General features: G+C 36.9%; 2 protein-coding genes and 2 long non-coding RNA genes across 6 annotated transcripts; 2 read left to right on the forward strand and 2 right to left on the reverse strand.

The window, feature by feature from the left end:
• Window positions 1–1794: 1794 nt before the first annotated feature.
• Window positions 1795–7989, forward strand: il11b (interleukin 11b). Of its 3 annotated transcripts, none has more exons than XM_052532696.1 (5): window positions 1795–2180; window positions 6274–6440; window positions 6546–6626; window positions 6895–7053; window positions 7400–7989. In XM_052532696.1, the coding sequence occupies exons 2-5, from the start codon at window positions 6309–6311 to the stop codon at window positions 7556–7558; spliced, it is 531 nt and encodes a 176-aa protein (XP_052388656.1). In that variant the 5' UTR covers window positions 1795–2180; window positions 6274–6308; the 3' UTR covers window positions 7559–7989. The 3 variants fall into 3 exon arrangements, with proteins under 3 accessions (XP_052388656.1, XP_052388658.1, XP_052388655.1); XM_052532698.1 differs by lacking the exon at window positions 1795–2180 and adding an exon at window positions 3403–3574; XM_052532695.1 differs by lacking the exon at window positions 1795–2180 and adding an exon at window positions 4050–4163.
• LOC127935099 (uncharacterized) lies at window positions 6938–8534 on the reverse strand. Its single transcript, XR_008147976.1, has 3 exons — window positions 8398–8534; window positions 7398–7537; window positions 6938–7074 (listed from the first exon to the last, which is right to left on the reverse strand). It is a non-coding gene; the product is annotated as an uncharacterized LOC127935099 (long non-coding RNA).
• A 1601-nt stretch (window positions 8535–10135) lies between these two features.
• si:ch211-171h4.3 (serine/threonine-protein kinase SBK1) lies at window positions 10136–13564 on the forward strand. The gene is made up of 4 exons (XM_052532752.1): window positions 10136–10275; window positions 11377–11521; window positions 11669–11871; window positions 12558–13564. Exons 1-4 carry the CDS (start codon window positions 10270–10272, stop codon window positions 13224–13226), a joined length of 1023 nt encoding a protein of 340 aa, XP_052388712.1. The 5' UTR covers window positions 10136–10269; the 3' UTR covers window positions 13227–13564.
• Window positions 10274–11975, reverse strand: LOC127935144 (uncharacterized). Its single transcript, XR_008147993.1, has 3 exons — window positions 11955–11975; window positions 11775–11866; window positions 10274–11176 (listed from the first exon to the last, which is right to left on the reverse strand). It is a non-coding gene; the product is annotated as an uncharacterized LOC127935144 (long non-coding RNA).
• Window positions 13565–13754: the final 190 nt, after the last annotated feature.

The following is a 13754-nucleotide window of genomic DNA, read 5'->3' on the forward strand; positions in this document are numbered from 1 at the left end:
AGTCCCTCGTATTTGTGTATCATGTATGTTTGTGTATTTTACATGGGTTAAAGATATGTGACATCTACTCCTAAATATATTAGATAAAGATAAATTAGATAAAGATGTTTCCTCTCACTTTCAGTCACTCCTTTCTCTTATTCACATTCTGTTCAGTCATTGCCAAGCGCATCAGAAGTGTGATGAAAACGTAAGTCACACTCCCTTCCTCTGTGTGATGATGTCAGAGTGTTTGTGCATCACAAGAAAGTCCTTGTTTTACACACAGTGATGGGGGAATTGCACTTAAGAAGTCATCTTTGTATATTTCCATCTACAAGAAGAAGGACTCATAATTTGAAATAGATTATTACTATAGCAAACTTTTGCCACTGCTGACACCTCTGAATCACAGCTTTTTATACCACAAACATTTATTCTTAGAAAGGGATAAAGGAATGGAGGTGTAACACTTTTAGTAGAGACAAAACAGTGAATGGGTTAAGGGTCATGGAACAATAACAATGGCGCTTACGCTGCGAGAAAAGTCCTGTGATGTTGTCACAGGTGACCAGAGCCTGATTCAGACTCACTGATGATGACAGATGCTTGGATCATGTTTGAAAAATGTGTGTGAGAGAGCAATTCCGTCTCTGTGAAGCCATAGTGAGACATGCTGTCATAGTAGACTGCAATGACTAAAACTTACCTGTCCGGGCATGTTGGGCTACATCACTCAAAATATTAGAAGAAGTAGCTGGACATTTCGGTCATTCACTGTTTTCGCAATTTCACTTTGCTCAACTGGAAATAATGTAGTTTTGCTAAACATTACAATTGTAGGCCACAAAAGAGATTAGGGTCAGTAACGAGTTATGAAATCCACCGCCTTGCAATTGTTTTGGGATTCCCCTTCATTCACAGATTTAGGACTTTTTGGACTGTAATTTTAAACCTTCCTCCTGGCTCAGTGCCTAAGAAACACATCCTGGTAGGAATGATATGCTTTTACCTGCGTATAATATTTCCTTGTTCAAAAGAATAGAACAAAACAGAGACAAAGACAAAGACAAAAAACAAAAAATATTTATGGTTGTAACAGTATCCTATAGTGACCAAAAATATAATACATTGAAATTGAATACATTGAAAATATAATACATTATATGATTTAATTAAAATATCATTTTATCTTCAAGTGAAACAACATTCTGGTGATGTAAATCAACGCATTAAAATCAGCTTCAATCCAGAAAACAAATGATGGATTATTTTTTGATACACATCTTTTTTTGACACACACACACACACACACACACACACACACACACACACACATATATATACATACATACATATATATATATATATATATATATAAGAGTGGGGAGTTTATCAGATGGCATCAAGTTCATTAACACTTTAATTGTCACCCCGTCCTGAATACGGGACGCCTACTTTACTTCATTATATTACAATCAAATCTAATCTAATCTTGACAAACTATATATCGTTGGAAAGGTCTAAGACTCCCAAATATATATTTTACCAATTTTTTTTATTATTATTTAGGAAACGTAATAGATTAATTTATGACAAGAGTGCAACCTCAAAAATCTACATTATAACAGGTGTTTTGACCTTTGTTTAAAAAAAGAAAGACGTCCTTGTTACCTTTTTCTATATCACATTTTAGAAATCATCAGAAATTATGTATCAAGTGGTCCTTTAAAACCCATTTTAAAATCAGACATTGCATTACCATGTAAATGGTACATCAATATCATGTTACAAAACTTTTTCAATCATGAATTATAAAAAAATTTAGGTTTGCATCATGCACATTCAAGTCTATCTTCAAAAACGTGAGTGACAGTTAAGGGGTTCATTAACAAAGGAAAGGATGTTGTTTCAGCTTGATCATGCAATACTTTTAGGAATTTTAACACCTCAAAGGATCCACCCACTTGGGCTAAAAATAGCTTGCCTTCTGGTGTAAACGCATCTCAATATGAAACAATGAACTTCTGCCTACAGAGCATTAACAATCCACCTCCCCGCCCCAGTGCTATGAAAAGACTGCTGTGTCAATGAATATGATGCAACTTCCGAAGCAGAAGAATGGTTCGCCTGGACAAAGCATGCACTTCTAAACGTTCAATGAGGTGCATGACTCCAGCAAAAGATTCAAATTTTCTGTGGTGAGTAACATTTTTCCCACTTTCTTTTTGGGAAGGGTACTAAGGTGTGTTCTCCATCCACCTGTTGCATCTGAGAAGATGATATCATCATCATGGGATCAACCAAATCCAATACTATTTTATCACAATTATCCATTGGACATGTCCCTTTCACTGGAAATGAATCACTTTTACAATGACATCACACAACATTACTAAATAAATAAATAGATAGATTAAAAAAAAAAAAAAAAAAAAAAAAAGGGCTGTGAAAATACTAATAATGGATATTTATACATATAGGGCTTTCACACTAAACCAAGAGTTATCATCGTTCTAAACCCTCATATTAAAGGGGTCATATAATGCGATTTCAATTTTTCCTTTCGTTACAAGCTCTTGCAAAGTTGCAAAGACTTAAATTCAAAGGGATATTCTAAAAGTTGAGGCTTCTCCACGCCCTCCTAAAAACACCTCGTTTAAACACACCCCCACACTTCTACATCACTGTGTGGCATGTATTGCTTAACTCCGCCCAAATGTTCATGCGTAACTATAAGTGTAACTTTAATAAAAAGTGTAACTTTTATTCTCACTGTAGTATTGCTGTTGCCGCCGCCGCCATGTTGTGGAGATGCTGTGTGTTTTGTTGTGAAAGTGAAACTACTTAGTTTGGCCTTCCAAAAGGTTGAATTCAAGACTCACCCTCATGAAAGAAGAATCAACTGTGACGATGAGCACATATCAGGATCAACTAAAAGTTGGGTTTTCAAAAGTATGTGAAATATTTAAAGTTCGCAGCATAGAATCTTTAAAATACGTCCGAGAGTTTTACACACTGTTATTGTGGCGACATTTCCACGCCCCGAAACATGACGCTGAATGAAACAAACTGTGATTGGTTGACATGTCGGTCAAACGGCCTCATGGATGGGCCTAGGCCAATGAAAGCTGAAATGGATTCCAAACCCTTAGCCGTCAGTCTGAAGGTATGGCTACGCAAGACTAATAATGACCCAGCAGGAATAGCTATTTCAAGTGTGAAAAGCCCTATGCGTAATCTATCACTGCATACTAAGTAGACGATACCAGACCACAAGATTCTAGGCTACTCTGACCACTTCCTGAAGAGGTACAGGATATGACCTTGTCATTTCTCTTATCATACCAGTCTCTCTTTTCCTCACAGTCATGGGCCAAACAAAAAAGGAAGACATAAGAATGAGTGGGTGGTGGAGAAAATGAAAGAACGATGAGGAATGAATGCACATATAGATTCAGGCATGAGGCCTCTTGTGTATACTGGATGTCTGAGTGGAAATAACAGCATGATGTGTCAGAGGAGGCCAAGTGTGTAGACATAGGCCAAGTGGGTAGACATAGGTAGGGGGGATTCAGATCTCCTAGATTAGTTTGTGAGTATATTATGTCTGTGTTCTGTCGTGAATTGCACCTAATTTGTCTAAACAAATTGTTTTAAAGCATCTCATCTCTGTGGCATTTCCCTATGGCAAACTGTAATTTGATATGACTGAATTCTTGTCTGTGTATATATCTCATGCATATGAAAGATAACCTGTCTAATCATGGAAACAAAGTAGTAAGTATCAGATTATGAGATAAATAAAAAGAAAAACGTCATCTTCTGGATGTAGAGTCTTTTACATACATTACCAGAGATGCTTAATATAAGGTGGTTTATGTGGCACACAAACTACACTAAAATAGAAATTAAAATTAGGAACATAAGGGGCTGGAGGAATCGAGTTGGCAGAATTAACAAAAACTCTCGAGTTCTTCAGAAAAAAAAAAAAGATATGTTTAGTGAGGGGGTGTGTAGGTCTACAATTTTTTTTTTTTTCCTTGAATGTGAGTGACTCACAGTTGTGTGTCATGGACCATACTATAAAGGAGAACCCTTTCACTAGTCCTAATGTTAGTAGAGTGATAGCACAAAGTTTGTACACTGTGTTTACTACTCGTGGTTTGGGATTACCATGAAATGTAAGTACTTTTATCTTTCTTTAAATTAACTTTACAGCACATGGATGGGAATGTGTTTAAGTGAGGGCAAACATGGAAATTGTAGAGGGTGGATCTATGGTGTGTGGGTGTTTTAGCTATCAATAAATTCTGAATGAAATGTCTTTTCAGAGTAGGTACCAAAATAACCACTCAATCTAGTTAAGCAGCTTGGCTTGTCAACCTCAGTCTAATTCAGTTGATGTAAGTGATGGGTGCTGTGTCATTTAAATGACAAATGCAATATTTAAAAAATGTAAAGCATATTGTGTTAAACACTTTTAAGAAGTTATTTAAATTCATTATTTTTATGATAGTCAGGGTTGTAACCACCATGACACTTAAAATTACGATTAGTTCTCCACTGATATGGGTTTTTCAATGCTTAAATTATTAGTTACGTTGGGTCTTCAAATCATGTTCTGCATTCTTGATAACAGGTCACATTAAGGTCAAGGGTCAAGGGTATTTTCTCCTAATCAAGTCTTTGAAGATTTTTAACCTACTAAGACTCATTTACTACTCATTTAAATCAGCTAGTTTATTTAATTTTATTAAATATGATGCAATATGATATAATTCAAGACTAAATTTGTTGACTAAACAAAGGAAAATGAGAAATGTTGCCTCAAACTACATATATATATATATAAAATAACTTAAATTTAACTTAAAATTACCAAAACTGAAATGGAAATCAAAACTAAAATTTGTGAAAACCTGAAAAAAAAAGGTTATTCAGATATTCAAATATATACTAAAATATTAAATGGGTAATATTAAAATAATACTGATTTAAGGTCAAGATTTCAGGGTTTTGTAAAGCTGCTGCAGGATCAGTTGTAACCTCAGTCTTTAAACATTCTTACACTGCTTTTGCATGATAACTTCCACTTTTAAAATATGCACACATATTGAATTATTGCATCATCAATAAGCTCATTTACTGAACACTCCAACAGAATAAAGCTAAAGCTTTTTTTATTGTGCTATCAGTCTAAAAAGTTTAGACAGATGATGTCTGCAAGTGAATCAACAGCTGGTCCCAAGGCTAACTGAGTCAATGTGATCTTTGCATGCCTACCACGGTTTTTGATGGGGATCACCAGCATGCCATCAAATCTGCAGGGGTTGCACGCAATGGTTATCATTGACATGAACAATTTCTCCATGTAAAAAGATTTTAAAGGATGCTAATTGCGTAAATAGGCATTCATTTCCTTTTAATGCTTATCAAACTGTTAAATCACATTGTTATCACACATCTGCTGCATGTATTTGAAGGCCTACAATCTTCACACAGACTTCAGTCAAGGCTCATTTGAGTTTGCTATGACTAAAGACTGGCACATACATCAAACGGGCCAATTATTAGTGGGTAAAAGAACTACATTAGGCCTATTATATACATTTTCATGAAATGTATTAAATGCCCCTCAAAGAATTATGTAAATGTGTATATATTCTTGCTGTGGATTTTAATCAGAGAGTAATTCTGGAAAAACAGGTTGACACTGAACATTTTAGGATATTTAATTGAAAAATAAGTAAGGTCTTAGTCATAAGAAGAGGATGCATGTCTCATTCATTAAAATGTGAGTTTAAGGAAACAGATTTCTTGAAAGAACTCAGAACTGGAAAATTCCTGAATGTTGCGATTCATTTTCCACCAGTTTTACAGGTTTGGTGAGATTTTAGGATCTTGTCTCATGAGCTCAGGCTTAACAAGGGTTAAAAAGCTTTAGGCATGTCATCATGCACAATAAACATTATATCCGGAAAAAAATGCTGACTCACAGCCGTACCTCCAAACAGGTCCTCTCTTAATTTTGTCCAGTCAATGGGAAGTTGATCACAATCCCAGGAACTGATACAAATGCATGTCATACATTGGAAACTGTTGGGATGAATTTTTTCTCTTCTCCAAGTCATCCCATCAGGTGTAACCATTACAAACCAAGGAAGAACTCTCTGTTTTTATGGAGTAAAACAGCTGTCTGGGACATACACAGAATCACTTCTGACTCAGAGCAGCTGTTCAAATGACATTAATAAGAAATCCTGATTTTTTTATTTTTATTTATGCTGACAGTGTCACCTGACTCCACCTTTCCCCTCATCGTCTTGATGACTTGTGCTGAGCTCTTCACCTTCGTCACAGCCCATTCCACTAATATACCACAAGGAAAACAGGGTCTGCAGATGCTGTATCAAGACATGAGCGTGCTGCTGAAATTAGTATCTCAAGAAAGGGATAGGGTAAGTACCAGTTCTTTAAGTAAATGCTTTTCTAATACATTTTAGGATTAAATGTCAGAATAAAATATATTTTTGCTCAATAAGCTTATTGTTTGTTCTATACAGAATGAGATGACAGACTTTGAACAATCACTCACATCTCTACCCTTGCTGAACTACAGAACAGAAGACCTGAAATCACTCGAGGTAGAACATCCACATATATGCCTGTTTTTTTTTCTCCATGTCTATGAAAGACAGACAGACAGACAGTTAGAACACACATCCTTTCACATCCCTCTTTTTAAAGATAGATAGATAGATAGATAGATAGATAGATAGATAGATAGATAGATAGATAGATAGATAGATAGATAGATAGATAGATAGATAGATAGATAGATAGATAGATAGATAGATAGATAGATAGATAGATATGATTTGTGTGTAACATCTGACTCCGTCTGACCCACAGGTGAGCAGTACATTAGGACAGCTGTACTCTGGTATCAAATCCTTCAAGTTCCATCTTGACTGGATCCATCAAAAACAAGAAGAAATGGGGCTTGATTATCTTCAGACAAACAAACTTGATGATCGCATCCAAATCATCACCAAATTGGCACTCAAACAGGTTAAGATCCATTCAACACACCTACAGGAGGAAATGAAACGATATTTAAAAAAGTTATTTAAACATTCAAATGCCAAAACATAAAATGTACTTCAAATAGCATGAAAGTACATTTCTTTTTTTAAATATATTTTTGGTAAATGCAAAAAAAAAAAAAAAAAAAAGTGCAGTATACAGTATATATATATATATTGATTAAAAATATATAAAAATTTTGGTAAAAAAATATGAGGTATGAAAAATGTAAAAAAAAAAAAAAATTTATCTCTTTAATATTTTTTTTTTTTAATTAAAGGGAAAAGAGGTAAGAATTTGTTAAACAGAAATCTTCTAAACTTTCTTACAGATTGGGACGGCACCATCTGAACTGGTTTACCCTTCCCTGTCGCCTTTGAACACAGCCTGGAACTTGTACCAGGCCAATGTGGAGATCCTTGACAAACTGTATTTCTTTTGCAACTGGTACATTAGAGCACTGAGAGTCCTGAAACACAGACAACAGTGATCAACAGCATCATATGACACCAGTAGCCCTCATCTCATCTCCATGATGCCTGACTTGCCTTAATGTTTGACAAGCTGGAATGAATGTTCCAGCCTTTGTAAGTCATTCTCCATTTTGACAGTGTTCTCCGATTAACATTTCCTATGTATGTTGTTATTTTAATTTTATTCTTAATGTATTTAATATTTATTGAGCAGTTCTTTGTTTACAGTTCTTTGTTTACAGTGATTTTATAGTAAATGAGAGAAGTAGCACTTAGGATCTAAGATACATAATATATAAAATATTAAGTGTTCCATTTCAATAAGGGAATTTGTATGCAAAAATCAGCTGCAGGCAGTTGCTTATAAGGACCATTAGGTGGCGCTTAGAAGCCAATTACTGTGGTTATCAATATGATTAATATGATTATACAGTGTACATATATATATATATATATATATATATATATATATATATATATGTATATATATATATATATATATATATATATATATATGTGTGTGTGTGTGTGTGTGTGTGTGTGTGTGTGTGTGTGTACACTGTATAATTAAATGCATCAACATTCAGTTGAATCAACATTCTTGTTGTACAACATAACTATCTTCCATTCAAATTTTAAGGTTAAGGTTAGACTTTAGATACAGTTGCCACTTAAACAGCATGGTGGTTAAAGCAACTGTATACTTTTTTTTTTTTACCTTGAAATATCAGTTTCAGAATAATTCTGAAGAGATAACTTACACCTTTTCAGGTTCCTCACAAACCTCTGTTCTGTATGTGATGAAATACCAGAGATTGTCTTAATATTGGGAGATGTGAGGGTCTGTAGTACTTACCATTGGAAAAAGCGTACAGCTAACTTGGATCACATGAGGCACCTCATACAATATCCTGTGGTCTCCTTCTCTGCGTAGTGCCAATGCAGCAGCATTAGCATTAGCATTAGCTTTTTCAGCTAAAGTTTGCAGGCTTGCCTTCCAGTGGCTCTATCATTCCAGTGAATGATGTTGATCCAGGCCTATTTGGCAAAAGTACAATAGATGGAAGATAAAATTGGGCATTCAACACAAAATAAGACCGAGTTTCATTAGGGCTACTGGATGCTGTTGCTGCTGCACCATGGGTTTTTGTGAGCATTGCTAAATGCAGTATTTTGAAATGCACTCAGATTGTATTTATTCCCTGTGATTATGTGCTTATTCTAAATTAAAGATGCCATCATATTTCAGAAATGCACTGAAAACAAGAAAAAGAGGCCTTACATGACTTGAAAAAACTTTGTTATTGTTCATGATATATTCATCAGATTACAGTCAGGAAAATGGATTTACAAATGTATACAGCGCTTACAGTTGTGTTAATATCAGATAATTATTAGGTAAAATCATTCAGGTGAAGGGAAAAAGCACCTAAATTCCCTTTGTTTTAGCTTTGCAAGCCCATTGAGAGGAATGTGCTTCAGTTGTGTCCTGGATGTTGTTTATGTTTCATAATTTTTTATATACATATTTATATATTTTTTTATTTATATTTTTTTGACTATTTAATTGTTTTTGTCATTTTTTTTTAATAAAATTATTTTAAATAAAACGTTCACGCCTTTTTTTTACTTGAACTGCGTCAGCAACAACTGAACCTTTAATAAAACAATAATCCCACCATCATCACATCATTTCTGATGTTCTGTATATAATCAGTTACATTAGGATTTTAATATTTGTTCCTTAAATAAACTTGGGTGTCTTATTTGTAGGTTTGTAAATCATTTCCCCCGCCTCATCTGGCTGAGCATTTTCACAGATAGATGCGCTTAACTAGATCCAGACAGTTAAAAATTGCCAGTAATTGTGTAATCAACCATGAATGTCAAAATCTTTGTCATGATGACTAATATCAAACGCTGCAGAATAGGAACTGGATATGGATAAAAGATATGTCATATGACTGCGTGCGAGAGAGTTTAAAAAGCTGAAAAGTCAGGACTTGGCATGTCCTGCAGAAAGAGAGATCTGCAATATAAGCGTTTTGTGTACCACTCTCTCACAGCTGTTGGATTTGTCATGCTCCCTGAGCGAGAATTCGAACATGCTGGCCAGCATCATAACACATTCGTCAGATCCATGATACAGAAAAACAGATAAAGGGCTATTAATTGATTTTCATGATGCAATTAAATCAGATATTCCAGTATTTGCTGTAAACAAGGGGGGTTTGGTTAATCACACAAAATTTTAATATTACACTGACAGCCTAAATAAGACATACAAAAAATACAGAAGGTACAAAATTTGAGAGCATTCATTTATTAACTAAAAAGGGTGGGGTGTATAGTGACAGTACAGTATAGTGCCAATTATACAAACTCTAGAGAACATACTGTCAGCAATGACCACCGTAACATTCAAAAGGAGGGGGAATGGCGGCGAGAGCGCATGTGAGTGACCATACTGGAGAATTTAGATAGACACAGAGAGAGAGAGAGAGATAGTATAGAGAGACTATTGAACTGTATAAGCAGAGGACAGATGCAGTAGCAATCAGGACATGTACTCAGAAGCAAAAGAAACTGTAACCTGCGAGTTGATTTATGACTGGATGACCTGCTCTTACCTGTTTGACCTGCAGCTTTCAGTGACTAGAGTTTATGGACAGACTGATCAATAGGGAACTGCACCTCTAAATTCCCTTTCAGCCTTCAAACAGCAATTATGACAGTAAGTCTTTTCAATTCTTTAAAAATGTCTCTTCTATATGGATTGTGCACAGATTTTAAAAGATTTTTAAATAGCATGTAATGTAATTTAAAAGAAGACATTTATTCATGGAATATGGGCTGTGTTCTATTCCATGGAGCCTTAGGCTTATATGTACACTGTCGTTCAAAAGTGAAGTAAGATTGTTCAAAGTTTCAAAAAGAAGTCTCTTACGTCCACCAAGGGATGCATATACTGTAAATGTGTATAGATGTTTTTAAAAGTTATAGAAGGGTTAAATAGCACATACCTGAAAGTTTTTTTAGAACATTCTATGCAATTCAGTGATTTACAACATTCACAACTAATCCTGAAGAACTTAGATGTGCTGCCCATTCGGCTGTACTTGACAAGGGGTTAACCACACACAACTTCTGGAGAGCTGTCTGTCCTCACACAACTGATGCCCAACAGGTGCATCTTATCCCTCTTATGCAACACTGTCCCCCATCATCCCGAACTGCTACATTACTAAAGAGTGTAACCTTTCTGCTTTGGGACATGAAAACATACAGACTAAAAACCTAAAAACACCGAAAGAGCATCCAGTTCAAATACAAATGATTACATTCAATCATGCTACATGAATAAATGTTGATCAGTTACCAATACTATTACTGAACAGAACACCTAATCCTATGATGCCCGGCTGAAAAGCACAGCTGTCTGGGGACGGTTAAGATGTGTTGACAGAATAGCCAATTCTCAGAACTGAGCCCCTAATCAAAACTTTCGCTGTAGCGACCTTATAATAGTATGCAGTGACAGATCCCAGCAGTATATCGCTGATCCAGCCAGATCCCGTTCACTTTCAACGTGGCATTTTGTGGCGTTTGACAGCTAGTGAAACCTTGTTGACATGCTGCAAAAGGTAGAAAACATCAACAAAAATGCCATGGGTATCAAAACTTTTGCATGCTAATTAGTAAATAGTGATGCTCTAATTTACTGTCTTTGAAATAAAGTGGGACAAAAAGGCATGCAAATTCTCCCTCAAATTACATTATGTGTTGAATGTTTGGCACATCCATCTGCAAAGCTAACTAGTTTTGCTTCTTACAGACTGCCACAAGACTACTGGATGAGCTGTGCCACCTAACGGCTCAGTCTCTAGAACCACTGGAGCCTTTAGATCACTTCCAACTTATTAAACTTCTTGGGGAGGGTTCATACGGAAAAGTCAAGTTAGCAGTGCACAAGAAAAGAGGTAAGTTATGTTGCTATTGTCTTTTTCTCATCTGATCTTATCCAAGCTATATCACATTTCTGGGAACTCTGCTAGAGTATAAGGTTTCCTTTTTTCTTTGCCTTTGACAATATCTCCATTATTCCTCCAAATTTCCATGGAATCTAGGAACCCCAATGGCCCTTAAATTCTTTCTGCGAGACAACACATCTCTTCTGTCATTTGTCAGGGAATATAACCTGTCTTTGGCCTTCTGCACCCACCCCTCACTTACCTCTGCTTTAGGCATCGCATTCTCCACTCCTACTCACTATGTGTTCGCCCAGCAACCTTGCCTCTATGGCGACCTCTATGATGCCATCGTTCCTGAGGTTGGTAAAACTTTAACATCATTTCCATGCCTCTTAAAGAGATAGATCACTTTGAAATAAAATGTTGGTATGTTTTAGCTTACCTGAAGGGCATCCAAGATGACCTAAGACAAGAAACGAACGGTTTGTTTAAGACGAACAGTATTTATATCGCTTTTACCTCTAATACACAACCACATCCAAGTGATCTGAGGGCGCTTGCGCTTCCTGGTGTGTGTTCCTGTGCGCGTGTTCTGGATTGGTCTGCACAAGCACGGAAAGTGCCGGAAGTGTTATCTCGCGCATGGACGTCACTCATTGTTTACTGTTTACCACACAATACGCCACCAATCATACGTAGTTGTGTACAAGAGGAAAAATATAAATACTGTTCGTTTCCTCACACAAACCACTTGTTTTGTGTCTTAGGCCATCAATGTGTACTTACGATGGGGAATTGTTTAATTTGGAGTTCTCTGTTCTACTGGAGGACCAATGTCCTGCTGAGTTTAGCTCCAGCCTACCCCAATATACTTGCCTGGATGTTTCTAGTAATGCTGAAGACCTTGATTAGTTGGAAAAGGTGTGTTTAACTGAGAATACCTGCTGGGGCAGGCTGGAGCTAATCTCCAGACACTCCAGGAGCAGGAACAGACACCTCTTGGACACCATTGGCCAAAGTGGTAAACTGGTGTTCTTCGTTGCAGGTTGGTCTGGAAGAGAGCCGTGCCCAGGGAGTGGCTTCCCAGATCAGCGGTGCCCTCTCTCACCTCCACTCTCTTGGCTTTGTCCATCGTGATGTCAAACCAGAGAACATCTTCCTATGTGACCGTGAGTGTCATTGGGTCAAGCTTGGTGATTTTGGCATGGTGAAGGCAGCAGGCACCAGGGTACCTTGTGTGTGGTACTGCTCCCCTTACTGCACGCCTGAGGCTGAAATTGCAAGAAAAAATGAGGAGAGCCATTCGAGCCACTTGGGGGTGGACAGCAATGGGAACAAGCAAAAAAGGAACTCTGGAAAGACTCAAAGGACGTTGGTGTCTGTGGATCCCAGTACAGACAGCTGGGCATTAGGCATTCTAATCTACGCCATGCTCATGGGGAGCCTACCATGGTCTGAGACCATTTCAGACAACCCAGCATATAAAAGCTATCTACAATGGACCAATTGGGAAGATTCAGCATCACAAGAGAAAATGTCAGATCAGCCTGAAAACTTTAACCAGGTGGCACCGCAGTTTGCTGCGTTCACCCCTATTGCGGGTCATCTTTTTAAGTCCTTGCTCCACCCACAGTCCAGGCTTCGTGGCAGGCCAGATGAGGTGGATAGGTATTTGGGAGAAGCCTGGCTATTGGACAAGGATGTCAGTGGGTGATGCATCCCAAGGACAGGACTGAGATCACTAGGATGTCGTCATCTGGTCATTCACTCCATGGTGGGAACAATGGTTATCACTTTTGGAAGTAGTTAGGGTGTTAACAGGCAATTTTAATCAAAAGTCTGCTGTTTAATATGCTACATAGAAGCATTATTAGTTGAGAGTTTGTTTTCCCAAATGACCACTATATATCTTAGCTGTAAACACTAAGAGCGAGAATTACCAAACAGGGTAAATTAGTGTGAGAGCGCAATCCCATAAAAGCGCCGATATGAGTGGAAAGTTCTGTGGTTAATCTACTGACTATGTGCACATTAAAGACACAGACCCAGCCAGATTTGTTCCATAATGACCCATGCAAATTAGCACAAATTAGTGTCGTTTTTGGGATATTAAATTATTCCACAAATACCAGCAAATTGGCTAGCGCCAACCATATTAAATAGCGTTGCGTAATTCATTTTGTGCCTACCTCGGAAACTCCTACAAATGCAAAAAGGTAAGTCACAAAAATAACTGTGTCCA

This window comes from Carassius gibelio, chromosome A19 (genome assembly GCF_023724105.1).
Source record: "Carassius gibelio isolate Cgi1373 ecotype wild population from Czech Republic chromosome A19, carGib1.2-hapl.c, whole genome shotgun sequence".
NCBI classification, from domain to species: Eukaryota; Metazoa; Chordata; class Actinopteri; order Cypriniformes; family Cyprinidae; genus Carassius; species Carassius gibelio.

Bases quoted from the DNA above. Each gene is read 5' to 3' on its own strand.
- il11b (XM_052532695.1), top strand. The intron at 6,627-6,894 runs GTAGAACATCCA...TCTGACCCACAG, and splicing joins AAGACCTGAAATCACTCGAG to GTGAGCAGTACATTAGGACA. The intron at 7,054-7,399 runs GTTAAGATCCAT...ACTTTCTTACAG, and splicing joins CCAAATTGGCACTCAAACAG to ATTGGGACGGCACCATCTGA.
- si:ch211-171h4.3 (XM_052532752.1), top strand. The intron at 11,522-11,668 runs GTAAGTTATGTT...CATGGAATCTAG, and splicing joins AGCAGTGCACAAGAAAAGAG to GAACCCCAATGGCCCTTAAA. The intron at 11,872-12,557 runs GTTGGTAAAACT...TCTTCGTTGCAG, and splicing joins ATGATGCCATCGTTCCTGAG to GTTGGTCTGGAAGAGAGCCG.